This window comes from Chaetomium tenue (genome assembly GCF_020726465.1).
Source record: "Chaetomium tenue strain MPI-SDFR-AT-0079 chromosome Unknown F5144scaffold_3, whole genome shotgun sequence".
In the NCBI taxonomy this organism is placed as follows: Eukaryota; Fungi; Ascomycota; class Sordariomycetes; order Sordariales; family Chaetomiaceae; genus Chaetomium; species Chaetomium tenue.
This window is the reverse complement of record NW_027117331.1, coordinates 277,589-289,240: the sequence shown is the minus strand read 5'-3', so window position 1 is coordinate 289,240 and position 11,652 is coordinate 277,589. Positions and strand designations below refer to the sequence as shown.

The 11,652-nt window shown below is 55.5% G+C and overlaps 6 protein-coding genes across 6 annotated transcripts; 2 read left to right on the top strand and 4 right to left on the bottom strand.

Moving 5' to 3' along the window:
* Positions 1-185: 185 nt before the first annotated feature.
* On the bottom strand, positions 186-1,219 carry F5144DRAFT_619361 (uncharacterized protein; the record flags this gene model as incomplete). The annotated part of the gene is made up of 2 exons (XM_066791964.1): positions 186-260; positions 596-1,219. The coding sequence occupies 2 exons, from the start codon at positions 1,217-1,219 to the stop codon at positions 186-188; spliced, it is 699 nt and encodes a 232-aa protein (XP_066644127.1).
* A 1,703-nt stretch (positions 1,220-2,922) lies between these two features.
* F5144DRAFT_159141 (uncharacterized protein) lies at positions 2,923-4,291 on the top strand. Its single transcript, XM_066782514.1, has 4 exons — positions 2,923-3,302; positions 3,355-3,773; positions 3,825-4,000; positions 4,065-4,291. The coding sequence occupies exons 1-4, from the start codon at positions 3,215-3,217 to the stop codon at positions 4,090-4,092; spliced, it is 711 nt and encodes a 236-aa protein (XP_066644126.1). The 5' UTR covers positions 2,923-3,214; the 3' UTR covers positions 4,093-4,291.
* Positions 4,292-4,404: 113 nt separating this feature from the next.
* Positions 4,405-6,250, top strand: F5144DRAFT_565583 (peptidase M24, structural domain-containing protein). The gene is made up of 3 exons (XM_066788500.1): positions 4,405-4,756; positions 4,813-5,931; positions 5,979-6,250. Exons 1-3 carry the CDS (start codon positions 4,500-4,502, stop codon positions 6,076-6,078), a joined length of 1,476 nt encoding a protein of 491 aa, XP_066644125.1. The 5' UTR covers positions 4,405-4,499; the 3' UTR covers positions 6,079-6,250.
* On the bottom strand, positions 6,126-6,825 carry F5144DRAFT_159081 (uncharacterized protein). The gene is made up of 2 exons (XM_066782513.1): positions 6,542-6,825; positions 6,126-6,434 (listed from the first exon to the last, which is right to left on the bottom strand). Exons 1-2 carry the CDS (start codon positions 6,729-6,731, stop codon positions 6,316-6,318), a joined length of 309 nt encoding a protein of 102 aa, XP_066644124.1. The 5' UTR covers positions 6,732-6,825; the 3' UTR covers positions 6,126-6,315.
* A 681-nt stretch (positions 6,826-7,506) lies between these two features.
* Positions 7,507-9,088, bottom strand: F5144DRAFT_159068 (cyclin-domain-containing protein). The gene has a single exon (XM_066782512.1). The coding sequence runs from the start codon at positions 8,911-8,913 to the stop codon at positions 7,768-7,770; it is 1,146 nt and encodes a 381-aa protein (XP_066644123.1). The 5' UTR covers positions 8,914-9,088; the 3' UTR covers positions 7,507-7,767.
* Positions 9,089-9,653: 565 nt separating this feature from the next.
* Positions 9,654-11,517, bottom strand: F5144DRAFT_529009 (uncharacterized protein). The gene is made up of 5 exons (XM_066786895.1): positions 11,074-11,517; positions 10,941-11,006; positions 10,530-10,873; positions 10,216-10,418; positions 9,654-10,157 (listed from the first exon to the last, which is right to left on the bottom strand). Exons 1-5 carry the CDS (start codon positions 11,108-11,110, stop codon positions 9,899-9,901), a joined length of 909 nt encoding a protein of 302 aa, XP_066644122.1. The 5' UTR covers positions 11,111-11,517; the 3' UTR covers positions 9,654-9,898.
* Between the last annotated feature and the right edge of the window lie 135 nt (positions 11,518-11,652).

The following is an 11,652-nucleotide window of genomic DNA, read 5'->3' as shown; positions in this document are numbered from 1 at the left end:
TTACGGGGATGTCGCTTGCTCCGAGACAGAGGGACTCGAGATGGGGCGGAAACTTGTTGACCAGCGCGGCATTATCCCCAGTGGGCCAATACCCAAACATAAGTCGTAGCGACCGCAGAGCTTTGAACTGTGACAGCTGGTCTAGTTCTTTGATGTTCCTGGCATGGAACGTACCACTGTCGAGGTCAAAGTCGTGGATGGTCTCCTTCATCGGCAAGAGGGCCTTCAGGAGGGTGCATGTGGCGGAGGTCTTCCACCATCTGGAATTCGACGAAAATTCCAGTGATCTCATTGTGATGACGATGCCTAGTTTTTGGGAAAGGGCGTAGTCCTCCAGCCCCAGGCGGAATCGCTCTAGTCGAGGGCAAACGCTTTGGATCGCCGCGAGGTCCTCGTCCACAGCATCGGCGAGATGGATGTATTTCAGCTGCGGTAATGGGTTCTGAATGATTCCTCCATACTCCGATTGTCCTTGATTGCAGGGCCCAATCACCAGGTGGGTGAGGGCTGGGGTGTGGCGCAAGAGGGCGATCGGAGATCCCTTGTGCAATTTGCCTCCGCCGGTAATATCGGTCTTGAATCCCCAGGGGTACACCTCAAGGCGTTGTAGAGAGCGCAAAACAAACGAGGGGGGTAATCGACTCGCATACTCAAACTCGACTGAGAGGAACGGGTTGGTTTCGTTGGGGGACACTGGATACCATTCTTCGTTGCTTCGTGTGGTTAAAGGCAGGATGACTTTGAGTTTCTGAATGGCGGAAAAATGGCACAAGGCCACGTCAATCAAGAGCGATCCGAATCGACGCCATCGGCCGTTGCTTTTGAACGATAGATCGAGACCCAAGCGATGTGCCTCTTGGACAAGAAAGCTCCTCTGCGATTTGGAAAAAGGAGGACAGGCACGGTCGCTGTCGATGGTGAGGTCCCTGACAAACGCTGCATGCCTGGGAAATCGGGAAAAATGCCGGAGAACTAGGATGAACGTGGCAGGATAGCAGATCGAAACGTTGACCCGCTGATAAAGCAGAGGGGCCGTGGTCGCGTTGAGGTGCTTGCAGGTGTGCGAGAGGTTCCAGAGGGCAGTGTGATGCACTAGTACGCTTTCCCAGGTGTTACCATGGGGCTCGAACTCGGAATTTTCGTCTTCGACGTGATTACGCAGAAGTTGATGAAATATCTGCCACTGGACCTCGACCGGCATCCCCAACAGAGAAGCCATCTTGAGCGTGGATCGAATCCCTTCTTTGGAATAAATCTGCAACCAAGTCGGTAGGTCGTGCAGCACGAAGTGAAGTTGCCTAAATGCAACTTAATTCATGGACTGGTAGGAAAGAGTACCTAAAACCTGAGAAATGTAGGCCGTGAAAGGCTGAGTTGCGAATGGGTCTTACTCGGGTGTGCAGAACGACAGATGGCGGTAAGAAATCAACCTGAACTAGACGACTCGGTTGAGGGCACAAGTGAAGGAGGTTGGAACTCTGGGTAGTTGACTGACAGGACTGAACCTGTTCTTAATGAAAGACGCAAAATTCGCTCCGCGCGAACACGCGTCACTGTCCGGGGCGGTACGATTCATGTTAATTCAATGCATTATTGATCTGGGACATGTTTGGGAATATTCAACCGTTCCAACAACAAACATTGGTTGTTGGAGAAATTTTTGATGGTGATAAATCGGATCAAGGTGGTAGGCTTTGTGATCTTGTTCACTGACCGCCATTACCACAAAAATCAACTGACAATACAGGGCACCGCCAATACGACGCTTGCGGGCACCGGTCTCACTCTGACATGGGAAGAGCGTCCTCCGAAGGAGAGCAAGTGGCTGGACGGCTACCTTTCCAATGTTTGTGGTGCCATCTCTCTCGTGAACAGTGTATCGGCGATGCCTTCTAGGCTTTGTGCCACGACTACTAGAGCCGGTTCAACCATTTCCCGAATAACTACCAACCGAGTCATTCGGTCCCCGCAATGTTCTGGGCGCTATGGAGCTCGTGTGAAGTATGGAGTGAAGAATTATTCTATGCCCGGGGAACCTTGGTTCTTTCAGTTCAACAAGGTGTATAATCTTGGCCCGGCTTCCGAGTTATAATCGTGGGAAATAGCCGGATCCTATACATGTCAGAATCCTTAAACTGTTTGTCCTAGGCTAAGCTATGATGGTTGTGTAAGACATGGCAGGAATGACTTGGTCGCCTCGAATAGAGAAAGAAGAGACAAGAAAAAAAAAACAAAGGAGCAGGGACAGCTTTAGACATTGACCTGACACCTACTCGGCAACCAACGCCTCCGTCGCGGTTGAGAGGCGGGCAAGAACATTGTCGGGGCCGGGGGCGGGGACGATGGCTTTGGTCTCTAGGTACCTAATCAGAAAAAACATACATGATATCCTCGGCCGCTTCTGCACGGCTTCGGTGTTTAATTTGGCACGTGGTGTTCGCAACTCTTCGGAGTGGTCCAGCCCAACGATTCGCCGAACTGGAAACCTACCTCAAGATAACATGAGCACCCTAAAAATATGTAAACTTGGCTGTTTAACTCGATACCCTATGCAGTTAGATATTGTTGCGAAGCACCCTTTCCTTGTTTCATCAACCACTTCCCTCCATTGGTTAGTTCTTGGAAATCAGACTCAACTTTGGTTGGTTGCACCCTTCGGAGGTTGAGTCGGGTCATCAAGTCTCCTGCTGTGCCGCTTTTTGACAGCCGAGGCTAGACTCCACAGAGAGATCATTTGCCCAACCAAGCAACTCAATCGGCGGCCGCCCCTGTCCTCCAGGAATAGCTCATCTTGGCAGACGCAACATCATGGGGGTGGAGAGCCGGCGATCGTGACGCGCCTCTCTTGGCAGGTTATGCATCAGGTTGTTGATCGAGTCGTTCAGCCGAACCGCGCCGGACGAGCTGAGAACAACCCCCTCAAGCAGGGTGTTTAGCTTGACCCTGCCAAGGAAGGTGATGATAAGCCGCCAAGGTGTTGACCGATGGGCGACAGGAGGCTAGGGAGCATCCCGTCTGCAAGAGGGTACCCGTGGCATGTGCAGTAAGGTCTAGTGGTTTAAATGTGGTATTTAGCGGCGGGGGTCACTGGAATTGTGGCGTCCAGGATGGGGGAACTAGGTGTATAAAGGGGCCAGACCTCCACAGGCCCAAACCAGTCCGGTCTCGAGCCACACCATCACCACCAAACAACCAGTCTCCGCAACCCGCTACAATGCAGTTCAAGGCTTTCCTCCTCCTCACGGCCACGGCCACCATGGCCGCCGTCAACGAGCCGTGCGTCGGCTCCGGCGGCAGAGCGGGTAACCCGACCCCAAGCCCACCCCATGCAAGACCATCACTGACATCCCGTAGGCGTCTGCATCTCGACCACCAACTGCGCGTCCGCCGGCGGCGTGAGCATCTCCGGGGCCTGCCCCTCCGACGCCTCCAACATCAAGTGCTGCACCAAGGCGTCCTGCGCCAACGGCAGCGCGGGCAACTGCCGCTGGTCGAGCGACTGCGCGGGGACCTCGGTCGCCAACAAGTGCCCGGGCCCCTCCCAGATGAAGTGCTGCTCCTCGAGCGCCTCGGGCTTCGGCGGATACAGCGCCCCCGCCTTCCCCGCCGTCGGCGCCTGCAAGTCGGTCGCCGTGGAGGGCGCCAAGAAGGTCGTCGCCGCGTGGAAGGGCCGCGTCAGGCAGATCTACTGCACCAGGGACTGTGCCTGCCCCGGCACGTCGGACCACTGCTGTGGCAAGGCGATTGACTTTATGTGCTCGGATGGTGGTGGTGTAAGTTTGTGTGGTTGATGGGAAGCGGGCACAGATGCTGATATCATCTAGGTTCCTACCTCGTCGGGCCGTCAGATCGCCGAGTGGGTGATGAACAACCGCGGCACGCTCAACCTCAAGTATGTGATCTGGGGTCAACGCATTTGGAACCCCTCGGTCGACGGCGTCAAGGCGTGGACCAGCTGGCGCGCCATGGAGGACAGAGGCGACATCACCCAGAACCACTGGTAGGTCTCGAAATGTCGCATGCGTATTCGTATTGTGAAACTTTTGCTAACGAAATGCACCTAGGGACCATGTTCATGTCAGCTTCAAGTAGAGTTGACGGTATCGATACTGCAGTGATGAAGAATGTGGACAAGATCAATGATTCCAGATTGTATATATTAGTCTGAGGTGATGGGTTTCCGAAATAAGAATCATCGTGTTTCCAGTTCACCCATGTCCCTTGGAATTTCGAGGACCTTAAATTGCTGTTGTAGAAGCTCATGTTGTGGAGACGGGGTTGTCTCCGTTTATCCACCCGAAATGTGGAACTTCGCGTGGTGAGCTTCTCCCTCAGCTTCTGCAGCCGTCGGAAGCCGCGCCAAGGAGTCTCCCGAAGGCTTGGCGCGGAGTTGTGCGACCAGGTCCTTGCCGGAGCTGCCGCTGCCCCGCCGTGAGCTCCTTCCTATCTGACGGCAAGCTTGGGCACCTTCCCGTATCGGCCCGTTGCCCCTCATTCCGATGATGCAAAACTTCGCTTCTTTTTCCAGGATATTCCGCCCCTCTCGACCCTTCCCTCCAATACAACGACGGACCGTGAGCAGCTTCCGAACAATGGACTACAACACCATTCTGCAGGGGAAATACCCCGCCAAGCAACATGCGAAGCGCGTCGTCGATTACATCCGCACCAAAGTGCCCGATGCGACGGGCGTGCTCTACCTCGAGAGCCGAATGACCAAGTTGCTGGAGGACAATGACGAGCCCGAGCCGTTTCGGTATGGCGACCCATGAGCCCTTGCGCCTTTCTCGTCAGCTAAAAACAACCGCCCAGCCAGCGCCGCTTCTTCTACTACTTGACCGGTTGCCCCCTCGCCGACTCGTTCGTGGTCCACGATATCGACTCGGCCAAGACCACCCTCTTCATTCCTCCCATCGACCCCGACAGCGTCATTTGGTCTGGCTTGCCCGTCTCTGTCGACGAGGCCTTGCAAAAGTTCGACGTTGACGAGGTTAAGTACACTACCGACATTAATGCCGAGTTGGCCCATTCTGGTGCTCAGAAGAGCCAGTCGACCGTTTTTGCCATTCCCGGCCAGGTCTCGGACCACGTCACCTTCCTCGGCTTCGACAACAAGAACTTTGCCATACTCAAGGAGGCCATCGAGGTCAGCCGGGTGGTCAAGGATGAGTTCGAGCTCGCCATGATGGCTAAAGCCAACGCTATCAGCGCCGATGCCCACCACGCCGTCATGAGGAAGGTCAGACACGCCAAGAACGAGCGCGAGCTCGAGGCCGAGTTCATTGCTCAGTCCATCGCTGCCGGCGCGCCCAACCAGTCGTACCACGGTATCTTTGCCGCTGGCAGGGCCGGCGCCACACTGCACTATGTGCACAACAATGCGCCACTGGAGGGTAAACTGAATCTGCTGCTTGACGGCGGCCCGGAGTGGGATTGCTACGCCTCAGATGTCACTCGGACTTTCCCCATCAACGGCAAGTTCACCAAGGAGAGCAGGGCCATCTACGATATTGTGCTCAAGATGCAGCTGGAGAGTATCGCGGCATTGAAAGAGGATGTTCTGTGGGATGACGTGCACCTTCTGGCCCACAAGGTTGCCATCGACGGCTTGCTGGGACTCGGCATTCTAAAGGGTGACAAGGAGGAAATCCTGGCAAACCGGACGAGTGTGGCCTTCTTCCCCCACGGCCTGGGACACAATCTCGGGATGGACACCCACGACACCGGGGGTAACCCCAACTACGCCGACAAGGACACCCTTTTCCGGTATCTGCGCGTCAGGGGGAAGGTTCCGGCGGGCAGTGTCGTGACGGTTGAGCCGGGGATTTACTTCTGCAGCTTCATCATTGAGCCGTACCTGAAGGACCCCAAGCATGCCAAGTATATCGACACCGAGGTGCTGGAGAAGTACTGGGATGTTGGTGGTGTTCGGTAAGTCAACCACCAAGGACGATTGTGCCGTAGCTAACTCGGTGCAGCATTGAGGATAACCTCGTTATTACTAAGAATGGTGCCGACAACCTGACCACTGCAATCAAGGACCCTGAGGAGATCGAGAGGATCGTCTCCAGCAGCTAAATGTGCAATCATTAAATCCTTTAGTTATTTCCGTTTCACTTACCATTTTGGAATTGTAAAAACGGAATGGGTGCCTGAACAACGCCATCATTACTGTTCCTGGTCCTCCGCCATGTATACAGGCGAAGAAAGGCAGCTTAATCAATATATGATCTGTTATTGGTCCTCGCAAACAATTATGCACACCGTTAACGTCAAAGATGACCATGTACATAAACGGCCGCGTCCCAACCACCCTCACTTCATGCCCATCATCTGCTCATCTGACGGCTCCGCGTACGTACCCGAAGGCTTGGCCTTGCGTGTCCTCTCCCCCAAGATATTGCTCTTATCAATCGCCTCGCGTTCATCCTGCTCTGTAACCAGCACAAAACGTTTCAGTATATATCCACCCCCGTTTGACAAGGACGTGACGTGTGTATCGGGCGAACCATCGCAGGGAAATGTTGAATCCATAACGTACCAAGCTGCTGATCTGTATCCGCCCGACCGGGCTTCATGGGATCATCCACGGGCGCGTCGTCGTCCACGACGGGGACGGCCGCTGTTCCGCTGGTCTTGTAGGACGGGTCATTGACCTGGCCCGGGGGTGCTTCGCGCGGGAGGTTGGCGCCGAGCTTCTCGTCAGATTGATAGGGGGCTGCTTCGGTCATGATGGTGTTCTTCTAAGGTAGTAGTTGGGCTTTTTGGCGGTTGGGGTGTTTGTTACGCTCCCTCGCTTCGGAGACGGGATGGGGGTCTATATAAGCATACAGACAGGCCAGTTGCACCCTACATTATATGACGACACTGTGGCGGGCACGCCCGCTATCGTAGGGTAGTCATGATTCGAGGCCGTGACGTTATTGCGTTTGTTGGGGGGCGCCATGTGGTTTAGGGGGCAATGGTTGTTTGGCGATGCGGTGGATTCGGATACGCAAATACATGAGATAACAAGGCCCAGGCATCGGTTGTTTGTGAGGTGTGCCGGAGTAAAGATGCCTAGGATCGAATCTGCCGATGACGTTTAATCCGATTCTGTGTATCATAGGGCGAATAGCGATCGGTTGGGATAGTAAATCTGTTGCTGGTCGCAGTCTCGATGCGTAACTGGCCGGTTTCTGCACGTGGTTAAGGGCGGAACCTTGTTGAAGCGGAGCGTAGCCTCCGGGCACATTCCCATGTACTAATATGGGCCACGGATGGTTGGCCATGTCATGGTTAGCCTGTCTGAGCTAAGAGATGGCTCGGGCGCAAACCTTCGTAACTATACGAGCAGTCTTGCAATCATAGCGTCCGCGAATTAACATGCGTAGTCCTCTAGGGAGAGGAGAGGGTCAGATGTACAGTTACGTGAATTGAAGCAGCGCCGTTCAAATGTTAACTAATATGATTATCTACCTCCGAGTCCCAGAGGTCTTGTTTAAATACATATTATCCCACCTATAGAGGTAAGGGAAATTGTGAAAAATAGGACATATGAAACATAGGAAAAATAGGAAAAATAGGAAATATAAAAAGAATGTACTGCACCTCTTGGTACACGTCCAGGTCCATGCCCCCGCGCACTGTGACCTCGGAATTATAGACTCGATGCGTACAGCCCCAGCCACATGGTTACCATCGGGTACCGACAGGCAAGGTCGTCATTGTAATCCCCGATGCATGCAACTGAAACAAATTCGTATCACTTTCAAAACAACACGCTCTTCACGCCTGCGCCTCCGCCCCATTCTCCGCGGGGGCCTTCACAAACGACACAAACCCGCGGTCCTGCTGCCGCAGCTCCTCCTCCAAGACGCTCCAACACTCGGGGCCCCGCCGCAGCAACTCCCAGTGCTGCTCCAGCATGGACGCGTCCACGGCCAGGTCGAAGCTGGTCAGGAAACAGAAACTGATCTCCAGCCGCGCCAGCTCCTTCTCGCTGATCCCCCCGACGCGCGCAATGATGCGGTGCGGGTAGTACAGATCCTCGAGCGCCTTCATGGCCACTCGCAGCCCGGCCAGCACCAGCCGGTGGGCGTTGCGCTTCGTCACGACGATGGCGCGCTCCAGCACGGCCAGGCGGTGGATGTAGAGCGAGGTGGCGAGGTAGACGCCGGCTGATAAGGGGCAGTAGTCGTGCACGCGCCGGAGGTACTCGGTAACGGAGACCGGGGGCGGCACGCGGCAGTAAAACTTCCGGGCGATGGCGCTGTGTTGGACGTTTACTGGTTGCGAGTTTTCCCCCACGATAATGTATGGTACGAGCGGTTGTGGGGATTGCGTTGGCGGGGGATTAGACGGCGGGGGCGTCTGTGGGGAGGCGAACCGTGCTGCGGTCGGTGCGGCGGCTGGTTCGGGTTTCGTTGTGCGTAGGCGCACGCCGTCAATTTCCTGTGGCTGTGAAGTAGTAGTTAGTGGTTCTGCCGTGTCGGAGGCAGACTGAACATGTTGAAGGGGAGAGCTCCCTGGCATGGGCGAGGTCGCCGCGCTGGTCCGTTGGGCCAGCCGCGCTAGGTTCTTCTCCGAGTTCGAGCGTACAATATTGACCTTCTCCTCATCCATTCCCCTCATGTGTGGTATTGTCGGGCTCATCGGAGGCGGTGTCGGGGGGATGTCTCCCGTCATGCTGACCAGCGCCTCGATTCCTGCACTGAGGAGCTTGAGGGCGGCTTCGGGGGAGACCTCGAATGTTTCGTCGCCATGATCTACGGTCGCCGGCGAGAGCGTGTGGTCGGAACGCGCGTGGCCTTGCAGCCCGGGATCGGCTGATGCAACAGGCGCGGGCGGCGGAGAATGGACGGGGTTCGAATCGTTGCCGTTGCCATTCTCGCGACCGGATGTCGATTGTTGGGGGGATTGTTGTTCGGCCATGTCGAAAACAACGAATCTGGCGGTTTGTGTGTGTGTGTCGGAGGAATGCGAAGCTTCGTCTCCAGATGAAAGAGTTGAAATGGTGCCTAGGCAGTGTGCCTGGCGTGCGCAGCGTGCCTAGGACGCCTTGGACACTGTCGGTCGAGTTGTGGTGACTTGCCGCGGCCCCGAGGTTCGGCCGGTGTTTTCGCGGGACTCGCACGGCCGTGAGCGTCACCAAGTCGGCCAAGCGTCTCCACGAATTCGTGTCTCCCGTCGGGTCTCGACTCCAATCTCATGGTCTCGTGCTCGAATGCGTCACTGCCTTTTTTTTTTTTTTTGTCTCGTCTCGATCGGTGGAGTTGCGGCGGGTCAAGAGGGGCAAATTGGCGCGTGGAAAATGGGGTCCGTCCCATTCCTAGCCATGCGTGCCAGGCCGTCGGATTGACCTGAACGCCGCCGTCGAGGCGAGAGGTAATTTCGCACCTTCGCTGGTTCCTTTCGCTTGTCGATTCGGATAGATATCGGATATCGCAGATAGCCAGAGATCAATGGCGGGGTAAAAATATCCACGCGCGTGCTCACTCCCAGGTCAATGGTTGTTGACCCCTCATGGGTGGCCTGTGCGTCTCTTGACGAGCCAAGACACAACAGCTGATTCCCCCAAATTCCCAGATTCCCCCTCACGTGCGTTCCACAAAACCCCAAAGTTTTGTGGCTGACTCCGGCCGCCACCAGGCCACTCGAGGCCGCGCCACCATCAATGATCTCCGCTTAATTTGGCCAGGCCTTCGCGTGGCAATTTTACGACATTCGGTCACATGTCGGCGCGGCCCAGAAACTCCAGTCGGGCTTCAGATCAAGGACGAGGGTTAGGGGTGGCTTGGAAACAGGCACACTTAAAAGGAAACGCTGTTTTTTCACTTGTCGCAATTACAGAACCAATGACTCCGTCCGTCTGCCATCCACTGAGTGTTCACCTGGGTACCCCGCCGTCCCAAAGGAGTTATCTTCCGCACAGTCTGGGGATGTCCGCCTTCTTGACCTTGATACCGTGCGTGTTCTTTAGATGCCGGATCATGTTATCTTCCCTTGTGGCGCGGCTAGAACAGCTCTCGACCGGGCAAGAGAATGACAGGCTGGCCAGGTGAGTCTTCTCATGTCTCACCAACTCACGGCGTTGATAGAAGCCCTTGCCCCGCTGACCCCAGGGACAGCCAGCAGAAGTACATTTGTAGGGGAGTGTATGTATCTTCGTGTGCATGCTGTTGATGTCAGCCTTGCAGGGCCTCATAAAGCTGAGCAGTGGGTGGAGCAACTTACTTGTAATCCCCAGGTCTGCGAAATCGCTGGGGATTCTGCGCACATTTACCTTCCGTACAAACGATGTCTCCCCCGGGCTCGATATGGCTACTCAGCGGAGAGGATGGCGGCGAAGGACTCGAGCTTGATGACTGGTCTGTAACCATTGCTGATAGGAAATCGTTTCCGGCCGATGGATAGGAAATTGGAATTTCAATGGACGACTGTTCAGCGGGCAAAGAGCACAAAGAGAAACCGGACTGCAACACCTCGAGAGGCCCGGGTGGACCCTCGAAATGCTGCGGTAACGAGTTGTCCGACTAATGCGGCGCAACTTGGTTTCCAATATGCGCTGAGGCCGTCTGGGTCTCGTCCTCCACCGTACGAGGGCCGTATTCTGCTGAAACAAACGGGATACCAGGGTACCCCATCTCTTGCACGGGCCAGATATTGGGCGAGGTCACGTCTGCCATGGCCTGGGAGACATGTTCTGCCCCAACAATGCCCTCGTGTCCCACGAAATATGTTGCCGTGTTCCCATAGAGGTACCCCGGCGCGTAACTCGGCGTGGGGTCCTCGTGCTGGTCCGTTTCGCTAGTGAGGCCTACGGCTCGCCTGGAACCCCCGGCGACGATGGTGTCTCGCGGATCGACCGTCGGTTGGTTTTGGATGCTGTAACCTTCACCTCCACGTCAGTCCACAATATCCCGAGACAGCAGATGGGGCAACCTGCAGGCCAATCTTACCGTGGATAACCACTCCGGGATCGAGGAACGGGCCAAGCTCCGACGTTAGACCAGGGGTCGCACATCCTTTTCTCGTCAGACCCATCACGAAGAATTTTAAATGGTATCCCGAAATTACCAGACGTTCACTCACCCTGAAATTGCCCCCCATAGTACTCTTCGTCGTCCATGGAAGCGGTCGTCGGAGTTGTTCACGCATGCAGGAGAGGGGCCAACCGTCTAAGTTACTTCGCTGAAGGCGAAAGGGCCCACCGGTTTGTCCTCTGCAGCAGAAAATGCGGCCGTATCTTTGCGGTTTAAAAGGAACCGCAGTTTACTGAAAATACGAAACGCCGAGGCTTGGGGCCTACAAAGGGTGTGAGGCCAGCCAGCGGCAAAGCTCTGACCCCGAAGGCGTGGGCCCAGCGTGTCGCTCTGCCTCCGTTGGGCAGATCCGTCAAGCTGTGCCAACAGCCTCCAAGGCATCCAATAGTCGTGAGCCCTGGACGCAAGGAGGTCTAGAAGGTATATCACAGTTGTGTTATTGGCCCACGCACGTTGCACAGCATCCTCCGGCGTCACGGTATTGGCCAACTGGGAACCATGTGGCCCCAACCGACCCATTTGCTGGGGGCCTGATTGAGAAGATTCTCAAAGGCTTATAGACCTCCCGCATGTTTCCCATCGGACCCGGGATCTGCTCCATCCACAGATATTGTTGTCTGTGCGTGCC

Excerpts from the sequence above, each read along its gene's own strand:
- F5144DRAFT_159141 (XM_066782514.1), top strand. The coding sequence starts at position 3,215 with ATGCAGTTCAAGGCTTTCCTCCTCCTCACGGCCACGGCCACCATGGCC. Across the intron at positions 3,774-3,824 it reads TGTGCTCGGATGGTGGTGGT|GTTCCTACCTCGTCGGGCCG; the intron begins GTAAGTTTGTGT and ends GATATCATCTAG. Across the intron at positions 4,001-4,064 it reads GACATCACCCAGAACCACTG|GGACCATGTTCATGTCAGCT; the intron begins GTAGGTCTCGAA and ends AAATGCACCTAG.
- F5144DRAFT_565583 (XM_066788500.1), top strand. The coding sequence starts at position 4,500 with ATGATGCAAAACTTCGCTTCTTTTTCCAGGATATTCCGCCCCTCTCGA. Across the intron at positions 4,757-4,812 it reads GACGAGCCCGAGCCGTTTCG|CCAGCGCCGCTTCTTCTACT; the intron begins GTATGGCGACCC and ends ACAACCGCCCAG. Across the intron at positions 5,932-5,978 it reads TGGGATGTTGGTGGTGTTCG|CATTGAGGATAACCTCGTTA; the intron begins GTAAGTCAACCA and ends AACTCGGTGCAG.
- F5144DRAFT_159081 (XM_066782513.1), bottom strand. The coding sequence starts at position 6,731 with ATGACCGAAGCAGCCCCCTATCAATCTGACGAGAAGCTCGGCGCCAAC. Across the intron at positions 6,435-6,541 it reads GGATACAGATCAGCAGCTTG|AGCAGGATGAACGCGAGGCG; the intron begins GTACGTTATGGA and ends TGCTGGTTACAG.
- F5144DRAFT_159068 (XM_066782512.1), bottom strand. The coding sequence starts at position 8,913 with ATGGCCGAACAACAATCCCCCCAACAATCGACATCCGGTCGCGAGAAT.
- F5144DRAFT_529009 (XM_066786895.1), bottom strand. The coding sequence starts at position 11,110 with ATGGACGACGAAGAGTACTATGGGGGGCAATTTCAGG. Across the intron at positions 10,419-10,529 it reads CAGCGCATATTGGAAACCAA|TCGTCCATTGAAATTCCAAT; the intron begins GTTGCGCCGCAT and ends CCCGCTGAACAG. Across the intron at positions 10,158-10,215 it reads CGCAGACCTGGGGATTACAA|CATGCACACGAAGATACATA; the intron begins GTAAGTTGCTCC and ends TGACATCAACAG.